At 36.2% G+C, this 27,813-nt stretch overlaps 3 protein-coding genes across 3 annotated transcripts; all 3 read right to left on the reverse strand.

Annotated features, from left to right (window-relative positions):
* Positions 1–4,537: 4,537 nt before the first annotated feature.
* LOC109170934 (6-hydroxynicotinate 3-monooxygenase-like) lies at positions 4,538–7,547 on the reverse strand. Its single transcript, XM_019320067.1, has 4 exons — positions 7,282–7,547; positions 6,092–6,396; positions 5,797–6,007; positions 4,538–5,180 (listed from the first exon to the last, which is right to left on the reverse strand). The coding sequence occupies exons 1-4, from the start codon at positions 7,528–7,530 to the stop codon at positions 4,677–4,679; spliced, it is 1,269 nt and encodes a 422-aa protein (XP_019175612.1). The 5' UTR covers positions 7,531–7,547; the 3' UTR covers positions 4,538–4,676.
* Positions 7,548–11,698: 4,151 nt separating this feature from the next.
* Positions 11,699–14,647, reverse strand: LOC109170935 (EG45-like domain containing protein). Its single transcript, XM_019320068.1, has 3 exons — positions 14,479–14,647; positions 13,562–13,862; positions 11,699–11,864 (listed from the first exon to the last, which is right to left on the reverse strand). The coding sequence occupies exons 1-3, from the start codon at positions 14,603–14,605 to the stop codon at positions 11,858–11,860; spliced, it is 435 nt and encodes a 144-aa protein (XP_019175613.1). The 5' UTR covers positions 14,606–14,647; the 3' UTR covers positions 11,699–11,857.
* A 12,256-nt stretch (positions 14,648–26,903) lies between these two features.
* On the reverse strand, positions 26,904–27,405 carry LOC109170990 (beta-glucosidase 1-like). The gene is made up of 2 exons (XM_019320123.1): positions 27,304–27,405; positions 26,904–27,178 (listed from the first exon to the last, which is right to left on the reverse strand). The coding sequence occupies exons 1-2, from the start codon at positions 27,320–27,322 to the stop codon at positions 26,904–26,906; spliced, it is 294 nt and encodes a 97-aa protein (XP_019175668.1). The 5' UTR covers positions 27,323–27,405.
* Between the last annotated feature and the right edge of the window lie 408 nt (positions 27,406–27,813).

The following is a 27,813-nucleotide window of genomic DNA, read 5'->3' on the forward strand; positions in this document are numbered from 1 at the left end:
AAGGTAACATGTGAAGATGCTTTCCAATTGAATACATCATAATGTAATTCCCACTTAGAGTCCCCACAGATGGACAAATGGTGGTGTTCTTTTTTTATGCTTGTGAGAGTATGATACTACTCTTCTACACCATCTTTACCAGTTATTGAAGCTGATGCTCCTGGTTTTGATTGTAATTTTGTCTGGAAATGAAAATTGATGTTTATTCAATATTTGATAGTTACATCTGAGCCATGCAAAACTGAAATCACCATTTAGTTATATATGAGCATGAAAATTTTGATCACTGCATGCCTGAAAATTCAGATCGGTGCAGTTTGAAAACTAAATTCATGAAAAATACTTGTTGAACTCCTTTTGGCATGAAATTTTTTTCTGGAGAACCTAGACTTGTGGTATTTGATGTCTGTGAAAATATTTTCTTAAAAATATGTTTTGGTTATTCCAAAAAAATTTGTAAAGTTTTGACAATGTGCTGCTAATTATTTTTCTGCCTGGAGCAATGTTGGAAAAAATACTTCCACGTCTTGGATTGAAATGAAAATTTTTTATGTACTTTCAAGACTTGCTGAATTTCATATCTGCAAAATTTGGTGTAAAAATGTGTTAAGGTTTTTTTTCCTACAAATTTTGCAATCTGAATGCATGTGTGAAATTTAACTGTGAAGTATGCATTTTGTGGATTCACAATTGCAATCTGAATGCATGCGTATAATTTATCTGTGAAGTATGCATATTGTTAATTCACAAGAAAACATGTTTAGTATCACCCATGCCATGCATCCAAATTGATGCTTAATTGTTTTTTAGAAAGCATGATAAAATAGACGAAAATTATGATATGTTATCTTGATGAGTTCACTCCATTGTATGTTGAGTACTCTACTTGTTTCTCTAATTGTCATGAAACACTTATTTAAGATACACAATATCATATTTTTTTAAACTATAGCTCTAAATCTTAATAGAGCTTTGTTTGGAAAACAAATTATGCAATTTTGGAGGAAATATGTTTTTTGGGGACCTTCAAAAATTGAATAACCAATATCTTGATCCACTACATATCACATACGCTAGTACATGATGCATTTCCCAATCTGCGTTCAATTTTTTTTAGTATGCAACCCTTCTAGCTATATCCTATTATGAGAAATCAACCGTGATGTTGGTTGCATTATAAGATATTTTCTCGGCATTAGGGGGAGATTTGAAATTTCTAATTAATTAAATGCCGAGAAATTGATAAAAATATTCAAACCCATGTACTAGCCTTATAGAACCAGAAGTTCGGACATTGAACAAATTATCTGCTAGAAATCCCAATGAGTGACTAAGTCCATAAAAAATATTTTAAGAGTTGAAATCCCCAACTAGGACTAAACATCTCTACCATTATGCCAGAAGCATATATTGGTTTAAGAATTTGCAAATCTAGATCTAGTGAAGAAATTTCGTCACTCCAGAAATATAGAAATTTTAACCCCCAGTAAAACTGTAGGTGCACCAAACAACTAAAATATTGGGGAAGCGGAACAACCAAATTCAAATAATCTTGGGAAATGTCATATATTTGGTTGATACAAAATTGCCATGTGTATAAAAGATATTTACAAAGCTGTTATAGTTGTCGACAACATTTTTTTGCCTCTATTGCTCATAAATGCTTAAATCTGGATCCAGAAATGAAAACAGTAGCATAATGTCTGCAGCGTGCTAACTGTTTTGATAGAAAAGAGCAATTTAGGCATACAAATCAAAACTCGTTAATAAAATGCGAGTTGAGGGTTTTCGAAGAGACCCAATATTAGTCATGGCTTTATATTCCGCTATTCAATAAATTAAAACTAGCAGTAAATAAATTAGATATGTAGCTAATAGTTATAGTTATCACATATTTATATGGGTAACTTGTTACTTATATTTAAAATCCTTGATGAATTTTCTCAAAATGTGATGAATGAAAATCACAAAATAAGAAGTATAAAAGTTAGTAAGTTACTAACTATGATCTTTCTTATAGTCAATAAATTGACTAAAGGTATTTTCTCCCCCATAACAAAGTATGAAAATATATTATCATAAACATGCCTAGTAATGTTATATGTGATTGGGAAACTCAAATATCGTTTCCTCTTGAAAATATCCTAAATATATCCTCTAATTTATCTTAAAAAATCCCTAATGGATTTATAATTTCCGAAATGAGGATTTACTTAAATATCATTATGTGTCATTATTTACTTTTTAAAGAGTTGCGAATGGGGTTATTATCCTCACATAGAAGGAATAATATGTATCATTATGTGCTCAATAAAGAGTTGATAATGGACATACTTATTATCTCAGTCAATTTTTATGGTGTAAACATCAATGAAATATGTGTAGAACTTGAAGATCGTTATCTTCAGGGGGAGACAGGAAGTAGATTTACTCGAATCAATCCGGAAGATTGGACGTAAAATTCTAAAGATTAAGTCATAAAAGACTAACAGTTGCGCACTATTTGCAACACATCATGTACTATTTTCCTCACTAGTTTTCTCCCATTGGGTTTTTCTAGTGTGATTTTTAATGAGGCATGAGTATGATATAATGATGTAAATGGGAAAATATTGCAAAATAAGTGCTTAAATGGACAAACCCCAAAATTTTGAAGATTATGCAGTTTGCGCCCGGAAAGGCTTATGGTTGTACTCTTTTTCCCTTAACTAAGTTTTTCCCACAGGGTTTTCTTAAGTTAAAGGTTTTTAATAAGGCGACTAATACAATATATTTTTTACATATATCACGTATTCTTTTCTTCAACTAGGTTTTTCTCACGTGGTTTTCCTAGTGAAGTTTTTAATGAGGCATGAATATTTTCTATTGTACTCTTTTCTTGTCTAGGTTTTTCCCACAGGGTTTTCCTAGCAAGTTTTTAATGAGGCAAGATCATTGTCAAATAATGTCCAAGGGGAGTGTTGTAAATAAGATTTATGGTGGACATTAATAATAACTTTGTAACGTCTGTAACGGATGTAATTATTCTCTATTATTATATCTCTTCATCGTATCTTGTATATATAGATCATTGTACTATAATAAAGAAGAAGGAATAAGATGATCCTGATCTTTCTCTCTCTCCTCTCTGTCTTTTTCTGTTTAACAAAAAATCATAATTTGCTCACATTTTCACTATTGTCAAGACTCCCTAACTCACATTTCATCAATATTTAATATATTTAAACTCTCGAATCACCTTAATAATTCAAACTACTTCATTCTCCACCCTAATTTCCTTGTCTTTCTAGAATATATAGAAGAAGCAAATATATAATATATGGCTCAAATCGAAGGGCAATTCTCTGACACCCTGGAAATTTGAAACATGGTTATTATCAATAATCCAATATATGATAAAATGTCAACTAAGAAATTGAAGTCATACCAGCGGCAACGTTTGATAGGTTCTGCATCCATGCATTAACCATGAATGACTTCATGCTTAGCTTATTCATTATGTAAGCTAAGGTTAATAGAATTTCAATATTACTTTGACATTTAAATTTTGTTTATACAACAAATAAATATATCTAAAAATTTGAAGCTAGTAACATAATGACACTTATGATAGTAGATAGTAATAACTTATTGAGCAAATACCAATTTTGGTATCACGAGTAAGCAAAATGACAATTTTGGTCCACATGTTTAACTCATACTAATTTTCATCTACGACTATTGTTTTACTACCAATTTTCATCCACGACTATTGTTTTAGTGCCAAAATTCATCACACCGGTCACTCATCCATTTAAGATATGTCGAAATATGAAATTATTATGGGTATTTCGTCTTTTTTCAAATTAAAATCCTAATTTGAGCATGAATAAATGGATTTAAGCCCAAGATCGATCTCAATTCACAGTTCTCCTCCTTAAATTAAGGTAAGATGATGATGAGAACTGCGAATTGGGATCGATCTTAGGGCATAAATCTCACTATTTATGCCCAAATTGGGATCTTAAGTTGAAAAGGACGAAAATACACTTAAAATGTTAGATTTCGGCATGTCTTAAAACGAATGAATGACCGACATGATGAATTTTGGTATTAAAACAATAGTCGTGGATAAAAATTGGTACTAACACAATAATCGTTGATGAAAATTGGTAGAAATTAAACATGTGGACCAAAACCATCATTTTGCTAATACTCGTGGGACCAAAATTGGTGTTAGGCTATTAGCTCTAACTTATTAGAAGCAATCCTAGCTGAGATCAGACAATAATTAGTTTGCTAACAAGGTTCCGAGTTTAATTCCATGTGGATTGGCATTTTTAGTTTAAATTCGGTCAATTATAGACAATCTAGACTAGTTTACCTACTTGTGATTTTTGCACTTTCAGGTAACAATTGCATATTTTTTCATAAATAATTATAATAACTGCTCATACGGACAACTCGATTTGTTCCGTAGTGATAAATTGTGGACATGAACACATGATCAAGCCTTGACAACCATAACTTATTAATCTTAATGAGTAACACTAAGATGCAAAGTGTAACATTAAGTCATTTAAAATGAATATTTAGTTCATTTAATGTAAATATTGTTGAAGGTAAACATTTCAATACTTCATGTCCATTTAAGGTAAACATTTCATGGAACTCCATAAGTCCTGCTTGAGGCTACCTCACATTGACAGTAGTGAAGGTACATAACTAAAATAAGGCATTATCTTCTGCTGAAGCTCTTCACATTCATCTGCAGTTGCAATTTTTGGATCAAAAGTACGGCGATCAGGTAAGGGCAAACCTTGTTTGATGCGGCCTAGTCGCCTTGAATGTAGAACTTGCTCCGATGCAACTGGCAACCGAATAGACTGATACTCCTCAAGCGCGGAAGTCAGATTCTCCAACCCCCACTTCTCGACGCATTTACCTAAAACTGCAGCATCCAAAACCGACATGTTTGTACTTCTTAGCCCGTGGGGAGTCGTGGGATGAGCTGCATCCCCAATCAACACTACGTTATCCCAGAAAATTTGCTGTAAAGGATCAGCATCGTATATTACATTCAAGAAAGGATCCTTTGTTTCTCTTATCAGCCTCGCCAACTCAGGAGACCAAACCTTCTCTGCTTCTTTGTGCAAGTTCCTGACCATGTCATTACTCACTTTCATAGTAACTGAAGTTCCCTGGATATGATCATCAAAGAGTGGTAAGAATCAAGAAGATAGAGCATTGAAATTAGCCAACATTTACCAAAAGATTCAGGTCCCGATCCCTTGGGAGGAGTAGGGAGTGGGTGCAGAAGAACATAATGAGAAGAAACAAACAAGTGTACTAACTTTTTTTTTTGGTGATCAGGAAAACACGCAGCTACTACCCGACGGTGTGTACTAGGTAAACCCGAATTTGTGACCCTAGCCGGCAAAAGACCACAAAGAGGTAAACTAGCCTAGGTTGCCCATAACTGATCTGCTCAAACCAAGAAGGCCAATAGGCCGCTCCCATAGGAGTCGAACTTGAAACCTTATAGTTACCAAGCCAATAGCCTGACCAACTTGGACGGGATTGCCCCCAAGTGTACTAATTTTTAAATCACAAGGAATGCATGATTTTTGAGAATTTAGGTTGCTATATAACCTTGAGAAAAGAAACAGACTCAAGATCACCGAGCATTTGACTGCATTTAGATATTTGGAGATGATGCCGGTTTATGATCAATGAATTTCAGTTAGATTCAAACCAGTAATCTATCCTAACTTCACCATGTAATATTAATAGTAAAGTTTGTGAGGTGAAAATTACCTTAAGTTCTGGTTCAGGCTGATTAATGTACCAAATCCAGTTCATCCTTTTGTCCAATAGCTCATAAAGCACGCTATGAGTTCCTGACCCCATGTCAAAGTAAAGGCACCTACCAAGATCTGGATATGCAGTCTTTATGCCGATTATGGCTTCTGAACTCTCATTATTTGAAAAATCAAGAACCCCTCTCCATGCACAATAACCTGAATACCTAACAGGAAACTACATTATCAAACACAAGGTTTCGTATTTCTTGAATTCGGAAGGAAAGTTCATCTCTGATTCTTACACGAACCTTAGTTTGAAGTCAGGAAGGAAACTTCGCCTGATTGACGATAAACAGCCATCAGCAGCAACGAGCAAATCACCAACTATGGAGATTGTGTCCCCAGTATTAAGGACTTTCGTTTCGACACTGACATAAGATTTGTCATCCGACACTGAAAAGGAGAGAAATGAATGACCCCAGAAGACAATATTTTGGGGCAGAGCATTATACAGAAGGCTATAGAGATCAGCCCAATAAGCTGCTCTAAAGTTGAAATCTTCATCCCTTGTTAATGTCCAGCTGATTTTCTTTTCTGCATCTGTTGCCTTGTTCTGTCAAAAAACATCAATTTCAAGAGGAATTTGTTCGGTCAAGTCCTTACGATGCCCCTAGTCCAGCGACCATTATTTCAAGAGAAAGTCCTTAGTCTTCCTGATTGGCACCATTGTAGATTTTGATGTATTGTTAAAATGAATATTTCCCCCTAAGTTAATCAGATCACATCTTGTATACAATACTTTGTAATCAACTACTTAGAATATGTGTTTGACTGGCATCTAGTTAAAATAATTATCCTATAGTATAAACTCATCCAAACTGCTACCATTACCAGAAAGTTACATTTATCTTTATAATGATGAATGCAGGATAAATGACTCTGGCCAATTCTACCCTGATTGGTTCAAGATTTTGGATAATCCATCATTTTGACCATTAGTCCAAACACATAGGGGGTGTTTGGTAAATAGTTGTTAGCTGATTGGGTTAGTGAGTTTGACTTGTTGATGGCATTAGCTGATTGTAGAAACGTGTTTGGTAAATTAGTTGTTAACTGATAGCTTATTACATGCAAAATGACTTTCTCAAAAAGCTTGTTGAAAAAGCAGTTTTTTGAATTTTAGCATTTTAAAACAATAAATTATTACAAAAAAATTAATTAATCAAACACTAATATTGATTATTTAATCAAGTCAAGCAGTTAATAGCAGTGAAATAAGCTAAAATTGGCCGCTAACTATATTACCAAACATGCCATAATCTTATTCATTCGACCAGTACATCATTTACAGTGCTAAAAATTAAAATCAGCAAATGAATTTATTAGAAAAAATATGCATAAATTCACACAATTTACCAAAAGGTATTACAGAAGAGTTAAACAAGAGCAACGAAAGCAAACGGATGATAGTTTTAAGCTTTGTTTTTGCAGGACTTACTTGGTCGATTGTGAGTGGCAGAGTGGAGAGATGAAGAAGATCGGGCTGAGGGAGCCAAGATTGGATGAGTTTCCGGGCCAGAGGGTCGAGACCGAGTCCGGCGCCGGTGGGACTGCCGGTCGGCGGCGCGGAGGTTTTCTCTAGCACCACCACGTCCCAGCCTGCTCCGATGAGCGCGTGCGCGCAGGATATCCCTGCTATGCTTCCCCCTACCACCACAGCCTTGCCTTTTCTCTTTCCCCCTTCCATTTCTCAGTTCAGAAATCCACTAATTTTTTTAAATGATAATAATATATATTTTATTTTTTAGTACTATCAATTTTATTAATATCGATTTTAATATATTTTCTCTATCTCAAAGAATTAATATTCTATTATTGGGGATTCGATGTTGCGACCTCCCTCAAAGAAAGTTATAGAGATAACAATAATGTATATTCGTGTTGATAACGTGTTAAATCAAGAAAAGACAAGTAAGAATCGGAGAAGAAGGAAGACCAGAGAATGGAGAGTGAAGTTTCTTATGGCAAGATATATATATATACAAGGTAAGCATAAATATGTACTAAATAGAAATTAGTACATCAGTTACAACATAACTGTTACAACATTGATAATAATGTCCAATAAGTATAATATTTATAACAACAGTCAAGTAATAGGTGAAAAGTGCATTATGAGGTAAAATAAGAAATTGAAATTCGATTACTTTTTTAAAAATACTCATAATTTTTTTACAAGTAGTATTGGGGTTCAAACCAACAATCATTTATTTATAATAGTAACCGAGATGCCATCACACTACATGATAGTTGGCATTACAGTTTGATTTTATTTCTCCACCAACTAAATTTTTTAAAATAGGTTTGTAAATAATAAAAATAAACTTCATTTTAATTATTAGTTGTATTTACAAAGAATTACCGTTTGAGGTTTTTTAGATCTCACTGATAAAATAAAAATAATAAAAAAAGGTACAAGTGTCAAATAGGCCCATCTACTACTTCGAAGTGCTCAATTTTCACCACGAACTAAATTAAGTGTCAAATAGATCCATCTACGAGTTAAATTTGTTCAATTAACTTTTTTTACAGGTTAATAACAAGTTACCTAGTTAATTATTAAAATAAATAAATAAAATAAAATAAAATAAAATATTAAAAAAAAATACAGCCGGTGGCTATTCTTTTTTTTTTTTTTTAATAATTTTTAAATTATTTTGAAATTATTTTTTTAATAATTGAATTGGTAACCTGCAAAAAAAAAGTCAATTACCTGCAAAAAAAAAAAGTTAATTGAACACATTTAGTAGGTAAGTGTGGTTAATTAGCCTTTACTTTAGTTTGGGAGAATTGAGCACTTGACAATAGTACATGGACCTATTTGGCTCTTCTCCCTAAGTTGATGCATGTTTCGTACACCAACAATGTCTGTTGGACGCATTAAAGGTGAGCTCTAACTGACTACTACAGTTTTTTTTTTTTTAAGCACCCCGTTGAATGGTAAGATTGTGATAACGATGAGTCTACACCAGACTAATCAATGAATCCATACAACATATATCAGAGATTTAATTTCCTTTGCCACTAGTCTACGACTTTAATATTATGTATTGGTTAAGAAGTTATTACGGACATTATAATAAGTCAATGGATAATTATGGCTATATATACTTTTTCAAAATTTCCTTTCTAGAAAAATATATTATGGACGAATTCTAATTGTTAAAGTTAGTATACTCATGTTTTATTAAATTTGATGATGACCCAATAAATTTTGGTACATCCAATCATTAGAGATTATGGGATGTTTGGTTGGCATTAATTGCATTGGCATTGAATTGTAATTCAATAAAATGATGAAGTATATTGTCTGGTTGAAGGGAATTGCAATTCCCTCAATTCATTGAATTGCAATTCATAGGTCCCCCTATAAATTGTAATTCAATGAATTCATCCATACAATGAAAAGGGAAAAGGAAGGAAATGACATATTTGCCCTTTGAATGCTATTATTAATAGGAATAGGGGTCAAATAGGCCATCGAACTGCATCTAATAATGCAATTAGGCCATCAAACTTTAAAAAGCAACAATTAGCTCCCTGAACTAACTAATTCTATTCAATTAGTCCAATTTGTAGGTTTTGGAGGTTGTTAGCAGGTCACCCCTAATTTATAATATTTTTAAAAAAATTATTATTTAAAATAATTATTTATTAAAAAAAAAAAAAAAAAAAAAAAGATACCGTATCTGCCGGAGACGAAGAAACCTTCTTCGTCTCCGGCCATGGAGACGGAGTTAATTTCTTCGTCTCTGGCCGGAGACGAAGAAGGTTCCCTCGTCTCCGGCCAGAGACGAAGAAGTTAACTCCGTCTCCATGGCCGGAGACGAAGAAACTCTTCGTCTCCATGGCCGGAGACGAAGAGTCTCTTCGTCTCCGGCCATGGAGACGAAGATATTCTTCGTCTCCGGCCATGGAGACGAAGATATTCTTCGTCTCCGGCCATGGAGACGAAGATATTCTTCGTCTCCGGCTATGGAGACGAAGATATTCTTCGTCTCCAGCCAGAGACGAAGAAGGTTTCTCCGTCTCCATGGCCGGAGACGAACAAACCTTCTTCATCTCCGGCGTGTCAATCTGTTTTTTTTTTTTTTTAAATTATTAATATTAAATAATTATTTTAAATAATAATAATTATTTTTTTTTTGAAAAGGGGTAACCTGCTAACAACTTGGAAACCTACAAATTAGACTAATTGAATAGAATTCGTTAGTTCAGGGACCCAATTGTAACTTTTTGAAGTTCGGTGGCCTAATTGCATTATTGAGTGCAGTTCGATGGCCTATTTGACCCTTATTCCTTATTAGTATTATTACATAAGGGTATTTTAGTTTTTATATCACTTCTCTCATTTCCATTATTTCTCCTTACCAAATACTGTAATTGTATAGTAATTCATACTTTATTCACATCCACCTTATTCTTTTCCTGCCGAATTACAATTCTTTTTCTCTTTAATTCCTTCCTTCCAACCAAACGCCCTGTAAATGTCATTCAGTATTCGTCACTTCCAACATTTGAGTCATTTGGTTCTTTAAAATATAGGATGAATTACGTACCTCTAGTTATCCAATAGTGTTGAGTTTATCCGAATTCAAACTTTCGGTCAAGATCACTATCCTTGTCAACACCCCTCTTGATCAAGCTCGTTTCATAAAATCTTCCTAATATAATTTATTTTTTCTATGTGATTTGAGAACTATTACACATGATTAAATTTCTCAATATACATTTTTGAATAATGACTATCGGCATATAAGAGATTCACATTTTCTAATGAGTTTTACTACATGGATTCTCATTCTCTACTCCCTCACTTTTACTCACTACGTGGCAAGATATGATATGTTATCTTCATTCCATGGGTCACAAGTAAAGTGTTAACATCAAATTTTTGTGTGAGTGAGTAAAAGTAAGGAGTAGAACTTTCTAGTCGAAGTATTATTTTCATTTCTAATACTGAATATATTTAAACTCACAAATCACTAGGAGTAGGGGTGTTAATGCGGGTCGGCGGCCTACCCCATTAGGCCAGCCCAACCGAGGACTTTTTTTGACAGGTTAACCCTCGAAAGTCGTAAGCTAGGATTATGCAATTCTAGCCCATCTTATGCGGGCTCAGGATCCCTCGTGATCCACGCAGATCACGGGCTAACTCGCGTATAGTAGTCCACCAATCCGCGCGGACCAAGTTCACAAAGCCTTCATCTCCGCAATTTAAAAATTATAAGCTCTACTAATCCAATCATTATTGTGTAGACCATGGTCCACACAAGTTGTGTGGACCATATTTTGTCTACTATAAAATAATGTACATTTAGTACAAAAATAATGTACATTCAGTATAAAAATAATGTACATTATATTCAGGGGATGCACATTATTTTTGTTCTGGGTGTACATTATATTGTATAATGTACATTCAGTACAAAAATAATGTACATTTAATATATTAAAAATATACTTTTTTTATGGTTTACATAACATTGTGTAAACCATGGTCCACACAATAATTTGCCATACTCATCCGTCCCTTCACGAGATGATTTAGGGCTAATTTGTAGGCCCACTTTGACACCTATATATAACTAGGAGCAAATCAAGTTACTTCATCCTTCACCCAATCAATTTCTTGCCATATTACAACGGTTTTAAAATTATGTATTGATTAAGAAGTTATCACATGCATCTATATAATAAGTCAATGACTAATCTATTAAGAAGTTGTTTAAAAAAAAAAATCTATTAAGAAGTTATCACATGCATGACGGCACATAATTCAAAATTTCCATTCTAGAAAATTACACAACTGATTCAACTCTACCCATTTGGCCATTTTACGCGATACAACAAAGTATAAAAATATATTATAATAATATGTAAAGTACAAAAATAAAAACAAATTAAGAATAAAGCCAAAAGTCGATTTCTTCAATGAATTGCAAATGTGGCGAGCGGCAGATGAGACCGAGACTAGCATGGCATATGGTCCATATGGAAGGTCCACTCTCTTATTACACCCTGGAAATAATAAACTTTGTTATTATCAAAATGATAAAATGTCAACTAAGAAATTAAGTCATATTAGAAAATGGCAAAGTTTGATAGGTTCTACATCCATGCATTAATCATGCATGATTTCATGCTTTGCTTATCCATTATGTAAGCAAATGTTACTAGAACTTCAATATTACGTTGACATTTTAATTTTGGATCACAAAAAAAACCCTGCAACTATACAAGAACATGTATTGAGCAAATCCCAGCCCGTTTCAATATAAAATATTTATATTTAACAAAAATATATTATTTACATGTATATTGTAGACATGACTTCACAACTTTCTATATTCATTAGTCATGCAAGTGTTTATAATTTGTAGAATTCATTAATAATTAATTAAATGGTATAATGTTAGTGCGTGTAAATTTGTGAGTATATATAATGTACATTATTCAAAATAGTGATGCTATTTTTAAGAAAGAGCAAATACCAATTTTGGTCCCACGAGTATTAACAAAATGACAATTTTGGTCCACATGTTTAATTCATACCAATTTTCATCCACGACTATTGTTTTAGTACCAATTTTCATCCACAACTATTGCTTTAGTGCCAAAATTCATCACGCCGGTCACCCCTTCGTTTAAGACATGCCGGAATATGAAATTATTAAGGGTAGTTTCGTGTTTTTCAAATTAGGATTCATATTTGAGCATGAATAAAGGGATTTAAGCCATAAGATCTATCCTAATTCGCAGTTTTCCTCCTCAAATTAATGTAGGATGAGGAGGAGAACAGCGAATTGGGATCAATCTTTGGGCTTAAATTCATTTATTTATGCTCAAATTGGAATATTAAGTTAAAAAGGACGAAAATGCCCTTAAAATTTTTAGATTTCGGGATGTTTTAAATAGCTGGGTGATCAACGTGATGAATTTTGGTACTAAAATAATAGTCGTGGATTAAAATCGGTACAAAAACAATAGTCGTGGATTAAAATCGGTACAAAAACAATAGTCGTGGATGAATATTGGTAGGAATTAAATATGTGGACTAAAACCGTCATTTGACTAATACTCGTGGGACTAAAATTGGTATTTACTCTTTTAAGAAATAAATGTTAACATATATGGTATTATTCTTGGAAGGGGGAAATAACATTTTGAATCATAAGTTATAGTGTTATACTTGTGAGGTAGAATAAATTCCTAAGTTATAAGAAGTAGTGTAAAAGTAGTCTCTCAATATTTCGCCTAAGGGGTGTTTTTAGTTCCACATAATTGAAATTGTTAACTATTAATGCTAAAATATGTAAACCTAAATTGGCGAAATTTAATGTTTTTGTTGATTCACTTTATTCCCAGCTAAAAAAATTCAAGAATCTTTCTATTTCATAAATATTTTATACTTCAATTTCTAACTAAAAAAGTAGGTGGCTATAGATTGATCTCCAGTGAAAGGGGTAGGTTACGAAAGTAGTTATGAACATATCAAAAATATCATTTCCCCTTCTTCAAATATTTAATATTTTGGATAATAATAATAATAAGAAGAAGATTCCCCATCCACCAGTTGACTAAAAACTTAAAATTTGAACACTTTAAATAAATAATAAAAAATACAATGTAAAAATTCGGCGACAGATAAACTAATTAAACTAACTGAAATGAGCCGTTGACCAAACAATGAGATCGACGACGGGAGGAGCACTTACTGTTGAAATTCTATATTTAACGACGGGGCCGAGGGGTCGGCGATGGCGGCGAAGGCAGCGTTAGAAAGAACCATGGTGGTTCCCGGCCGAGTTGACTTGGAAACCGACGATTGCGCCCGATCCACGATCCGAATCTGAATGGTCTGACCCGCCTTACAAGCTTTGGGCAAAACGGAGCTTATGCAGCTCACCAAGTACTGCCTCCCACAAGATGCCCCGTTGTCCCAAATGCCGTCGCCGGCCGCCGCGAAATAGTTGCTCGACGGAAACTGCGCCGCCCCGCTTCCAAAACAAGCCGTCGCTGCACATTAATCAAAAAACAGAAAAAAAAAAAAATCAGACCAATACTTATCCACAAAAAGCAAAATCTTTTATTTCTAGGGCCACACTTAGACTCCACAAAATTTGTGGAGGTGATAAATTACAATGACTTAGCAGCTAGTTAAATAGAAAATCAGTGTCTGGTACTCAGAAGGCCAGAGCCTACTACATTAGTATAACTCCTACACTGTGGCTGTCTTGACTTGATCAGAATTCCAATACTTCTACCAAAAAGGTTGAATTCCAAACCTCAAGGATCTCCCAGGTACACTCTGCCTTGTCAGAGTATTTAAAAGGATGTAAATCACGATTCAATGGGCACACTCCAGCTCAATAGTACATTTGGAATTATGTAAATCACGATAACTTAATGACTCCGTAGACATGCCAAATGTCGGTGCTTGCAAGGAATCTGTCCACTTTGGACAGAAGTCCGATACTATTCCATGCTAATGTATGCTTTGCATGTTTTAATCTGATGAGCACTGCAGTTTCTTCAAATGACGGCGCCGGCGACATGACCGGCGATGAATTCCCTAAGAACACTTTGATATTTGGAGATGTCTAAAAAGAATAATATAATCCGATTAACTTACGAGTGTAAGGTGGGCTATACTGGCTTGTAGTCCCTATATCAGCACATGAAGGAGGGGAGAAGAGCAGAAGAATGATGAAGAGAGGGAAGATGAGAGAATGGTGGAGATCTAGCATTCTGAGTATCATTAATGGAGAAAGGATTATATTATTACAGGGTTTGGAAACGTTGGATCAAGGAAGTGGAACAAGTTTCCTATCTATATATACTACTCTTCTTCTTTTAAAATATAAGAGAATAATAATTGTACCTTTGAGTTCAAACCTGCCGGAGTATATATTTACAGCAAGGAATAATAATATTTTTTTTTTTTTTTTTTAACTCGGTCTTAAATTTATCATATTTATGGATTGAATGTCAAAACTCATAAATGTTAAAATAAGAATAAACGGTCATAATTTTAATAATATTCATAAAATTTTTTATTTATCACTCAAATAATTTCAATTATCTGTCATTGCTTTTGCCCCTGCCTTCAATTGTGCCCACACGTTTCAAAAAATCACAACTTCATGCCAATAATATTCTATTTTTTTTTGGTGCACAAAGGGACCGAAAGGTCCCAGGAAAAACTAATAAACTCTTCTCGTAGTGATGTTTAGAGCATCTAGCTTTAGAGTGTCTCTCACGCCGTCAGGAGGGTGAGTTAGAATCGATGTTCCCCACTGGTTGTTTTGTCCCATGTTAGCAAGATAGTCGGCACATTGGTTTTGTCCCATGTGAACGGTGGGCTAGCTACAAAGATTTGAGATAATGAGAGTAAGAGCACACATGTGTAATAACTGATAAATGAGATGCACTTTTCAACGTCAAAATCATAAAACCAATCACAAACTTCATATACCCTCGGTTAAATTTGTAAAATTAATATGTAAGATTTGTTCATAATTGATTAATTGTTTAATAGTAATTATGAATTGTGAATCACTTTGTGAGGTTTATTCATATATAGTTGATTGACAATCGAACTGTGAATTAAGAATTGTGCATTTGTTAAAATTATAATATGTATTAGTTTATGATTGATATAAAATTTTGAGATTTATAATGAAGGTTAATTTGTAATTGATATTTAAATTTCGTATTTCTACTTAGTTGAGAACGTAAAAAAATATTATCTCATAATTTGTCGTAGGCATTATATTTTGTATTAAAATTATTTTTATTTAATTACTAACGTTTCATATTTTTTCATAAATATTTTTATCACGTTTTAAATTATTTTAATTTTGTCCTCACTCAAAAAAAAATTTAGATCCGCCCGGCTTGCATAAGGTTTAAGTGGTTAAGCTAATACCAACAAACCATATAAGGATATTGGAGAAATGAAATTAGTCACTTTCATTATCTTTAATTTCAATGTGTTCTAGAACAAAAGTACCATTCTACTACTCAGTAAAATAATCAGACCTTATATAACCGGCCTAGGTAAAAATTGTCTTTTGGGAAAATGACTTTTGCATAATACAGTGTAACATAATAATTATATCATACTAAATTTCAAAGATTATATAGCCGGGAGCCGGCCTATGCAAATACTATCTTTGGGAAATTTAGTGAATGAAGAAAAGATGAAAAGGTAATTTTTAGTGGTGATCGAAATAATTGATTTGTTTACAAATAATCAATATGCCAAGACCTTGTGGTCTAATGACATCTAAGTTGGACTCCTAAATGGGAGATTGTGAGTTCAAGTCTCGTGGAGGTGTTATTGACTCTTTATGCTTCAGTAGGTTGAAAAAATAGTTATGAATAGATACTACATTGTAATATAGTACTTTTCTGAGAATCATTTTCCATGATATCAACGAATTTATTTATTTTTGTGTCATATTGTCATGTTAAAAATCTCTTATAAAAAAAATTCTTGAAAAGTTTAAACGAACCAAACGTGTTAATTAATTTTCCAGTAATTTAATTGTTATGTTTATAGGATAACACTAAACATGCTAATTAATTTTTTTAGTAAAGTTATCCCCATCAAATATATTTCTTGAAAACATTTTGTTGAGAATTCAATTGATGGAAAAGTACCAAACGTCCTCTAAAGATAAGACGTTATGGGGCGTCAAGTTTGTATACATGCATGTTATGGCCTTAAAGGAGTTACGAGAGATTTGTAGAGCAGCACATAATAATGAATGGATTATATTTTCAATGGATTAGTCATTGTGTCTATGCATGTAGAGTTTTTTGCACTTTTGGTTTCACTATTATAGTGTCATTAACAATTTTGATCCACGACTTTTAAAACTTATAGAATTAGTCCATAACTATGAATTTCTTAGCAAATTTGGTTTTTCCGGTGTATTTTCCGTTCAATTTTTGTCGAAAAATTTTACTCTCCATTTTGACATGGGTAATATTGTTGATGGGGTAGGGACCCCGGCCCAAGAGATAGGGGCTCAAAGAAAATGGTTCGAGATAGGAGAAGTGGGCCAACGCCGAGAGGAGCCCGAAGAGCAATTGGGCCGAGTCCTGGAGTCGGCCCAGGCCCAAGTACGGGGTCCAGTTCAGAGCTGCTAAGAGGAGCCCAGTAAGAGCTTTAGGCCGAGACGAGGAGTCGACCGAGGCCCAAGCCCAGGAAAGGACTCGGTTCAAGGAGTCGTTGAGAGCATTGAAGAGGCTCGTTTAAAAGGGAGCCATTAGGGCATTGAAAGCAGGACTCGGTCAGGCTGTTACAAGCCTGGAAGAGCCGTTGGCCGACCTAGTAATGGCGTCCAACGGCTCCATACCTTAATTAGTTTTGAAGACGGCCATTAAGGGCCTTCAAGTCGGTAGAGGAGGAGCCGCTATATAAAGGCTCCTCCACTCTTGTGGAAGGACAGGCGATTGAATACCCGGAGAGGGGAGAATACCAAAGAGATTCCGAGCATTAGCATTATTTCCAATATAGACATACATTTTATTGAAAGGTGTATCCTCCAGCCAAAGGTTGTGTTGGACCTCCTTGGGCCCGAAAACCCAAAAACCATCACTGGCAATGAAAACTACCTACGGTGGCCGCACCCTCCGGCAGCAAGCCACGCTTGGCCATGGCCCTGACTCGGGACCAGTACTTGACGGAGTACGGTCCAAAGCCCTTCAAGAACTTGCCGCCCTGGACCGCATCGTTAGTAAAGACGGCACGCCGAGAGCAAGGCTTGAATAGAGCAGCCGGCCACAGGGTCGGAAAGGTGAAAGAGGAGAAAGCAGGTCGGACGAAGAAATAGAGGAGTTTCTAGTCCTTGATGGAGTCGGACAACCCCTCGAAAAGCTGTCGCCCCGGACGAGCGGCAACTTGGACGAAACCCGGCGAGTGCGAGCCGACCTTGTTCACGGTAAAAAGATACCAGAACAGGTCTAAATCCGGCTCACACAACCACCAGTGGCAGAGGTTTATGAAGCAGGTGAGAAGTCGGTGAGAATTGGGCACCAGTTGGCCCGGAACTACGTTGTAATGACGATAGAAAAGGGAGAGGAAAGGAAACGGAGGAACTCGGAAGGCAAAGGCAACCGAGTGCAAATGAATGCCCACGCAACCCTCAGGCGGGTCGTAAATTTGCCGGCCTTCAGGAGCGAGAACTACGGCCGAAGGCCCAAGGAGAAATTGGGCCATTTCCAGGTCCGTCGCAGTAACGACGGACGGTGACCCGGAAGGCCGGACAATCAAATCGAACTTGCCTCGCGGCCGTCCGGCGCCGCTCGACAGAGCTGCCATCGTCGTTAGAGGAGTGGGGCTCATCGGAGTAACCGCCCCCGAGGAAGAGGGGGTCGGAGGAAGAGAAGACGTCGATGGAACGTCTGCCGGAAGTTCCATGCGACGGGGAGGAGAAGAAGAAGACGAAGAAGGAGAAGAAGAAGACGGGGAGGTCGCCGCTGGGTTATCGACCGAGCGACAACGAGAAGAAGAAGAATGAGAAGAGGAAGACATTACCTAAGTCAGATGAGAGATCGGAGAAAATGCAGAGTGGCCAGAGAAGCTCGAAGTTGAGGTTGAAAGGAAAGACTGGAGAAGAGAAGGGAAAGAGAGACGAAGTGGCTATTTAAAGGGGGAGGAATTCCAAAGGACGGCCACGTGCCACCTTCTCGTTGGAGGAAGTGGAGGTGACGGGATGTGAAGGGACGTCGCATTTAATGCCTCAAAAGGCGGGGCGACGGTTCAGGCCTAGGGTTAGCCTGTGAACGGCGCGTCTGCCGTAAGTTAGGGTCGGGCGTCAGTGACCCGGCCTGCTAAGCCGGAAGCCCATCGTAGGCCACGGCCTCTGGGCCCACCGGGTATGAACCAGAAGCTTCTAGAAAGACCCGGTAGAACCCGGCCCAACAGACTATGTTAGACAAGTTCGTGAAGAGACTTTAGCCATGAGGTCGGCAGCCGGACTCGGCGACTCCCTTGCCATGGAGGTCTCGCCGAGAAAAGAACAGGAATCGGTCACAGGGACCAGAAGTCGGTCAACAGGCATTCTCAGAACGAGGTCGGGCAGCCGGATTTAACGATCCCTTGGTGAGAACAAGTCTCGCAAGACTGAGCTAGGAGTCGGTCAAAGAACGAATAAAAAGCAGAAGACAAGCCAAGAACCACACAGTTTATTTAATAAGCACGAAGATTACAAGGCCCAGAACTCGGCCGATACAAGTTACAAGAGAAAAACGAGTTAAGGCTTGGCTTCTTTCTCTGTCGATGGGCGAGCAGTCGGAGGGCCTTCCAGGAAGTACTGAGAGCGGAAAGGCAACGGACTCGGCTCAGGCTCCGGCATTTCGTCCAGATACACGGCTGGCTTCCCGTCATCGATCATTTGCAAGGGCCTCTCCAGAGCGCTCGGCGACATGGCGACGCCAAAGAGGGGAGGAGCTTCCCATTTCTCTTCCACCATTGGTTCTGGATCTTCCACCACAGGCTCCATCTCCACATCGATAGGCTCCTTACACATCAGGTCCAGCATGTTTGGGGGCACCACAATGGGGTCTGAAGCCGAGTTGCCCACCAAACGACCCCCATTAGCCAGCCTCTTCTGCCTCAACTGCTCCAGTCGAGCATGCTCCTTGTTGCGAATGGACCAGCGGCGATCACCATCTCTGTAACTCATAGCGCCGTGCTTTCGCAAAATGAAGAGGGTTGCGATTTGCATCAACTATGAAGGGTCCTTATATAGCCCAGTGAAGGCGAATATCTAGGCAATAATTACGGAGGAGATTATAACTGACATAACTGAGCCAGATTAGACGGATGACGCGAATCTCTGTCAGAGATTAGTTCCATCGAATCCACCCAGGAAGAACAAGATTCGCACGTCACGCAGAGAAGATTAGATTCGCCCGAGATACGGGGAATCTTGCAGGGGTCAGACTGAAAAAGGCCTGATGATGTGACCGATTCCTTGACCAGTCATCCGGAGAGGTACACGACAAAACATAAGGCAAGGCGAAAATAGCATTTTTTATTATAAAAAAGGAGGGTACAAGTAGCAAAGAGCTTATTACAATAAGGAATATGAAAAAGCTCCTAAAAAAGATTCCTCCGAACTATGGCCGACTCCGGTACATATGATCACTCGCCGGGCGAGGAAGAGTCGCTCCCAAAGAATCCCCCCGATGGTCCAGGTGGGGATGGACAGAACGAGTCCCAGAAAGCTGGCATGAGCGGTGGCGCAATTGGTTCCTCATCATCCGGATACGCCTCCAGGTAGCGGGCGTAATCCTCATCATTCATTAGGCCCGTAACTGGCCCGTCCAGGTCGTCCAGCGGGATTGAGAAGGTCATTCTGAAAGTAAGTTGCTCTGGAACCGCCACTTCAACAAAGGACCCGTCTTGAGAAGTCACTCGGGCAGTTGTGGGAGTAGGCGGATGGTGTGAGGATGGAGCGACCTCACGACGAGGAGGAGTCGGCGGCTGAGGAGCTGAAGGAGTAGCGCCGACAGGAGACCTCTGAGAAGCCGGGCGAGGAGTCTTCTTTTTGTGTTCCCTTTAAGGCCGAGTCCGCTTGGAAGGAAGCGGACGCCAAGGAGACCCAAAGTCAATTCGTTTTCCTTTCAGAGGAGAACGACCCATGATGGACTTGTGAAAGAAAGAAAGAAGGGAGGAAGCCATTTATAGGTGCCAAGTCTAGACAGGAGAATCCAAACGGCCCCGCGGGATCCGGAGAGAATGGCTGATGATCCTGACATTTCCAAAGGCTATTAAAGGCATGGACACGGTGATTGAAGGAGATGGACAGTTACTACTTTTCCAAACCCAGGCTAGCGGACCGGGTATGGAAAAGTGAGGGACTAGTTGATGGGGTACGGACCCCGGCCCAAGAGATAGGAGCCCAAAGAAAATGGTTCGAGATAGGAGAAGTGGGCCAGCGCCGAGAGGAGCCCGAAGAGCAATTGGGCCGAGTCCTGGAGTCGGCCCAGGCCCAAGTACGGGGTCCAGTTCAGAGCTGCTAAGAGGAGCCCAGTAAGAGCTTTAGGCCGAGACGAGGAGTCGACCGAGGCCCAAGCCCAGGAAAGGACTCGGTTCAAGGAGTCGTTGAGAGCATTGAAGAGGCTCGTTTAAAAGGGAGCCATTAGGGCATTGAAAGCAGGACTCGGTCAGGCTGTTACAAGCCTGGAAGAGCCGTTGGCCGACCTAGTAATGGCGTCCAACGGCTCCATACCTTAATTAGTCTTGAAGACGGCCATTAAGGGCCTTCAAGTCGGTAGAGGAGGAGTCGCTATATAAAGGCTCCTCCACTCTTGTGGAAGGACAGGCGATTGAATACCCGGAGAGGGGAGAATACCAAAGAGATTCCGAGCATTAGCATTATTTCCAATATAGACATACATTTTATTGAAAGGTGTATCCTCCAGCCAAAGGTTGTGTTGGACCTCCTTGGGCCCGAAAACCCAAAAACCATCAATTGTCTTTTCCATCTCATAAACTAATGACATAAATAAATAAATAAATAAACAGCTAAAAAATTTTAGCGTTTAGCGAGGAGGGTGAAACTGAAAGTGGAATTGGAATTAGGTGACTTTTAATTTCAATCACCATACTACTGGTTGTGTTTAATTAATTATTTATTTATTTATTTATTTATGGCATTAGTTTGTGAGATGGAAAAGACAATATTACCAATGTTAAAATGGAGAGTAAAATTTTCCGACAAAAATGAACGAAAAATACATCGGAAGGACCAAATTTGCTAAGAAAGTCATCATCGTGGACTAATTCTGAGGCGGATTAGTTGGACTCATATATTAGTCTATTAGTGTATAAAACCTGAAACTCAATATCAATAGGAGGAAAAGATAAGAGTCTAATTAAGAATGACTAGTGTGGAGAAGTAGTTCTAAATTAAGTTGGGTATTCAATTAAGACTTTTATAAACTTTCAAACACTTTTAAAGTGATGGATTTTAAATGAAGGGAGGTGGATTATTGACTTTATAGTGAGAATTGGGCGTATTAATATACAACTTTAATTTGTAGCACTTTGAGGCTTAATTCGGGATGATTGTAGAGTATTAAGTATTAGAAAAGAAAAAAAAATAGTATTAGACCAATTACCTTGTGCTTAGATGGCATCTCTGTGGCTCCCCTTGAGAAAAGGTCACAGGATCGAACTCCGGTGGTAGGATAGCTGCATTAGTTAGAGAAAGTATACAGCAGATACTACCTTGTAATAAAGCCTCAAGCTTATGGTCCACTGGTATCCGGTTGTCCACATAGATAGTATAATCAAGCTCAGAAATATGTAATAAAGCCTCGAGTCGTTATGCTGTGCATCCGTATGCACCATAAAAAACGACGTCGTTTTATTAAAAACGCGCGTCTCCCTTTAAAAAAAAAAAAAAAATTCAGGTTCGATTCCCCGCAACAGCATTATGTTGTTCATAGATTATGGAATTTTAGTTCATTGATTCTGGAATTATAGTTCATCGATTCTTGAATTGTAATTCATCGATTCTGAAATTTTAATTCATAGATTCTGGAATTTTAGTTCATTCATTCTGAAATTTTTAGTTCATAGATTAGATTCTGGAATTATAGTTCATCGATTATGGAATTATAGTTCATCGATTATGGAATTATAGTTTATCGATTCTGGAATTTTAGTTCATATGTTATTGCTGAGAGTCGAACGTATGGTAGGCGGCAACCGAATACCATGAAAGAAGACATTGGATCAAAAAGTGAATTAAGCTTCTATTGATCTTCAACTGCCTTTGGGGATGGAGATTCAACCTCTTAATACAAATATGTTGAGTTTTATGAAAATCTCCTTTCATTGAATTTATTTGACACTATGTACATGAATTAAAAAGTTAAAATGTACGGAGTACTATTCCACGCACCTACAATTCAATGCTCCAAGTCAAATTCACCACATTTCATCACTTTCTTGTCCCAATTCTACCCTTCTCCATCTTCATCCTAAGCAAGGCATGCAACTAAAAATTCACCATCCAATCTGTCAACCACCGCCGGCCGCCGCCATTTCTTCAGCCCACGCCCCCACCTTGCTGAAACACTTGACTAGACCCTCACCAACTTCCCTTATTAATTATAACATGTACACATTATCTCGTAGAATACTCTCAACATGTACACCAAATCAATCCCAATGAAAAGTCCACAAATTATTAATTAAAATTAGGTAAGGAGATGAAGGTTTGACCAAATAATTAATACAGATTTTGCTTATTCTTATTAGCTAAGAAAGATTCATGTTCGGCTACCTCAAACACAATGTGAAACAAATGGAGATCGAACACAGCGTACTCGATCGGCAGAAGATGTCGGACGGGAATCCACGACGGCTGCCGACACTGCATCTGCTCTTATTAAGACCATTTCTCGCTATCCCAAAGTTTGGCCAGCCGGTTCAACTCGTTTGATTTAAGAGAAAGCTCATAGTCGTCATTATTTGAAAGTAAAAATTGGGTAAAGTTTACATTGTAAGTCTAAATGATAAATGATCATAAAAAGATAAATTAGTCTAGATTATTTATAGTTAATTGATTCAAATTAAAAAAAAAATTAATAGATAACTTTTAAGAACATGAAGTCAGCCTGTTCATACTCAACTCCAACCTATATATACAATACTAGCTGAATATTCCTTTAACTTCATACTTAATGTAGTAGGACATACTAACAATTTCCTGAAGAAAAATGATGTATGAACACTTATAGAATAGAACTTGAGTTAGGTATCATGATATTATTGATTGAAGAACAAGTAAAATGAATTAACAATTGAATATAAATTACAATTAGGTACGGATAATATTAATCTTTACTAAATGCATAAAACTAGTCTTTTTCTAGGCAATTTATATCGTGCATCACGGCGCACATCGCAATGTGCGTCCAGACACAAAACGTGCGCGTTTTTTGCTGATGTCACTATGTCCGTCCGAACAGACCAAATCCCATTATATGTATTCAGTTAAAATTTCATGTGTATTGTATTATGAGTTTATGTGTATTCAGTTAAGAGTTTATGTGTATTATGTTAACCAAACCCCATTATGTGTATTCAGTTAAAAGTTTATGTGTACTGTGTTATGAAGTTATGTGTATTCAGTTAAGAGTTTATGTGTATTATGTTAACCAAACCCCATTATGTGTATTCAGTTAAAAGTTTATGTGTATTATGTATTATGTTAGATTATGTGTATTCTGTTGTGAGTTTATGTGCATTCGAAACATAAGACTTTTTTTAACAACTTAACAAAACAACATCATTTTGGGAGGCGCGGGACGCACAGTGCTATATGTATCGTAGTGCACGATTGCTTTTTCTATTATTGGGCTTCATTCCTGCAATTGTGCATGCTTTATTGGCAAATTATATCGTGGACCCTAGTTGAAGATATATATAATCATTACGCTTTACTAGTTTGGGCTAATGATTGTGGTCGACTATGGTGTATAGAGTTGTGTGGACAATGGTCAATGCAATTGTTATGCCGTGAAATCATGTCTATCTTGCAAGGTGGACATGGTTCCAATACGATGTTGTTTGGTAATTTTACAGTAACGATGTGGTTAGTGGCATTGTTTTTCTGCACCAATCAGAATTTTTTTTAAAAAAAGTTAAGAATTAGGTTTTTAATTTTTAAAATTAAAAATTATACTATTTTTTTTTAAAGATTTTGTCTAATTAGAATTGACCGAGAATGGGATTCCCTGTTCCCACCTAATTCTCCGCAAGGATAGGGATGTGGACTATTTTTAATTTTCTAGTGGGGATGGGGACGGGTAGTATACTCACCGTCCACGCCCCGTTGTCATTCCTAACTGTTATGTGTTTTGACTTATAAAACATAATTTATATTCTAAAAATTCATAACTCCAATACTTAAAAAACACAATTTATACATCATTTAGAATTAGGATCCACTGGGCAAGGTGTACCATAGTGCATTGTATAACAACTCGCAAATTATATCATGGACTAGGGTTCATGATATAAGAATGGGCTTTACTAGTTGGGTCTTATAGTTCTGGGAGGTGGGTTTGAGAATTGATGTTGGGCTGAGTTTAATTGCAGGCTTGGGCTCAAAAGGATGGCTGTTTTGAAAGTGGGGGTTCATTCTTTGGATATTTTAACTTCATTGAGCTTAGTGGATTATTGGGGCAAATTATTGTAAGGTGGACATGGTTCTAAAATTGACAAATCATGCTATGGTCCCGTGTTTATCATGTGCATGGTGAACACATTGTACATTCATAATTTTTATACTGTAGATTCATAATTTTTATATTGTAGATTTATAATTTTTAAATTGTAGATCCATAATTTCTATACTGTAGATTTATAAAATCTATACTGTAGATTCATAATTTCTATACTGCACATTCATAATTTCTGCATTGTATGAATCTACATTATAAATTTTATGATACTGTAGATTCATAATTTCTATACTGTAGATTCATAAAATTTATAATGTAGATTCATAATTTCTATACTGCACATTCATAATTTATGTACTGTAGATTCATAATTTCTATACTGCACATTCATAATTTCTCTACTGTAGATTCATAATTTCTGTACTAATTATGAATGTATAGTTATGAAGTTATGAATATGTAGTTATGCAATTCTGGATGTATAGTTATGGATGTGTAGTTATGCATGTAATTCTGAATATATAGTTATGAAGTTATGGATTGTAATTATGCAATTCTGAATATATAGTTATGAAGTTATGGATGTGTAGTTATGCATGCAATTCTGAATGTATAGTTATGAAGTTATGGATGTATAGTTATGCAATTCTGAATGTATAGTAATGAAGTTATGGATGTGTAGTTATGCAATTCTGAATGTATAGTTATGAAGTTAATGGATGTGTAGTTATGCAATTTCGAATGTATAGTTATGAAGTTATGGATGCTTAGTTATGCAATTCTGAATGTATAGTAATGAAGTTATGGATGTGTGTGTATATATGCAATTCTGAATGTATAGTTATGAAGTTAATGGATGTGTAGTTATGCAATTCTGAATGTATAGTTATGAAGTTATGGATGTTTAGTTATGCAATTCTGAATGTATAGTTATGAAGTTATGGATGTATAGTTCAAATTATGCATAACATAACGCCGTTAACAGCAATCGAAACTGATTTTTTTTTTTTAAAGTTGGACGTCAAAACGACGTCATTTTTACAACCGTGTGCACCATGAACAGCATAACTACTCACCCCAAATTATGTTGTGGAACCGTGTCCACCTTGTAAGGTGAACACAATTACAAAACTGTTCATAATTTTGAATATAGTTCAAAAATTATGAACATATAGTTCTATAATTATGAATATAGAGTTGTGAACATAATTATGAACATATAGTTCTGCAATTATGAATATAGAGATTCAATAACTGTGAATATAAAGTTCAAAAATTATGAATAATTGTGATTAACAATGGTCTAAATCTGCTCATACAAAATTTTAGATTATAATTCTCTTATAATTATTATTCAAATATATTTTAAAAAAATCTAATTGTATTACTATATTGTATATGTATATTTTTTTCCTATTTTTAATATATTTTATTTTTTAATTGTAGCTAATTAGAATAAATTCCACATATCAATTGTATCTAATTACTCCCTCAAAATTAATCTTACTAGATATTAAAAAGGTTATGTAACATTTCAAGTAGGTGTAAACTCTATAAAAAAATTAAAGAAGAAAAAAAACTACAAAGTATTGAGATCATACGAAGGTAGAAAAATTAAGAAAGAAGAAAGGACAGAGATAATAAGAATGATTAATCTATAATTCAATAACATTCTTAATTACACGAGTGATAATGTGTAAACATAAATAATTATATATGATTCTAACACTAATACAAACTAAATCTATAATACTAATACATATATCTATAATTCTAAATATATTATAAATTTACATTTGTGAATTGTGATGGTCATATGAATAAAACTCAATACTTGTCTCAACGACGAAGGAAATGTTGGAACCAGTGAGCCGACATCTTAGGATATCTCTTTCTCTCGAGTGTGTTGAAATCAATATACACAATTCCGAACCTTGAAGTGTATCCCAATCTCCATTCAAAGTTGTCGACCAATGACCATGCAAAGTACGCAAACAAGTTGGCTCCTTCATCTACTGTCCTCTTCACTTCACCTAAATAGCTCTTGTAGTAACTGATTCTTTTTGTGTCGTTCAATGATTCAGCTAAGCTGAGATTGCCAACATAATCCATCCCTACAGTAAACCCAGAAATTTCTTTAAATGCTAACTCCAAAACCATGATATATATATATATATATATATATATATATATATATATATATATATATATAGGTTTGCATTCAGAGTTTGAATCTTACCATTTTCAGCAATAAACATACGAGGATTGCCGTATTGTTCTTTTACATAGGTTACTGCCTAGCTTGTACAATCCCCATGGCACCATGTACAGCCAGTCTGAATTTGCCTATAAACATTAACCACAAAACATTCAAAAATAAAACTTATTATATGTCATAAGTACTTTGTAGTGATGGTACTGGTCCACAGCCACATCTCCAGTGGCATTATTAGGCTCAAGTCCTGTACAAAATCAAATCACATGCTTCAGTTTCATTGAAATTACTACAATCTAATCAGAAATCAATAAATTGCATTAATAAAAACATATCAGATGAGAGAACAAATTAAAGAATGTAGTGTATTTATTAGCAGGAGTTTTAATGAAGCTGTCCCAAATACTAGGTCCACGACCACACTTATGAACGTCAGTGGCACCTTCCACTTGGTAAGCCGAGGTGGCGGTGCCGAAAACAAACCCCTGCGGAAAGCTCTTTCTGCTCAGCCCACTGCTGTTGCATTCAACTAAA

The sequence above is a fragment of the Ipomoea nil genome, unplaced genomic scaffold, assembly GCF_001879475.1.
Source record: "Ipomoea nil cultivar Tokyo-kokei standard unplaced genomic scaffold, Asagao_1.1 scaffold3384, whole genome shotgun sequence".
NCBI lineage: Eukaryota > Viridiplantae > Streptophyta > Magnoliopsida > Solanales > Convolvulaceae > Ipomoea > Ipomoea nil.

What these genes read in the sequence shown, in the direction of transcription:
- LOC109170935 (XM_019320068.1), bottom strand. Translation starts at nt 14,605, where the DNA reads ATGATACTCAGAATGCTAGATCTCCACCATTCTCTCATCTTCCCTCTC. An exon ending in GTATAGCCCACCTTACACTC is followed by an intron (nt 13,863 to 14,478) that starts GTAAGTTAATCG and finishes ATTAATGTGCAG; the next exon opens with CGACGGCTTGTTTTGGAAGC.
- LOC109170934 (XM_019320067.1), bottom strand. Translation starts at nt 7,530, where the DNA reads ATGGAAGGGGGAAAGAGAAAAGGCAAGGCTGTGGTGGTAGGGGGAAGC. An exon ending in CTTCCTGACTTCAAACTAAG is followed by an intron (nt 6,008 to 6,091) that starts GTTCGTGTAAGA and finishes GTTTCCTGTTAG; the next exon opens with GTATTCAGGTTATTGTGCAT. An exon ending in AGCCTGAACCAGAACTTAAG is followed by an intron (nt 5,181 to 5,796) that starts GTAATTTTCACC and finishes GATCATATCCAG; the next exon opens with GGAACTTCAGTTACTATGAA.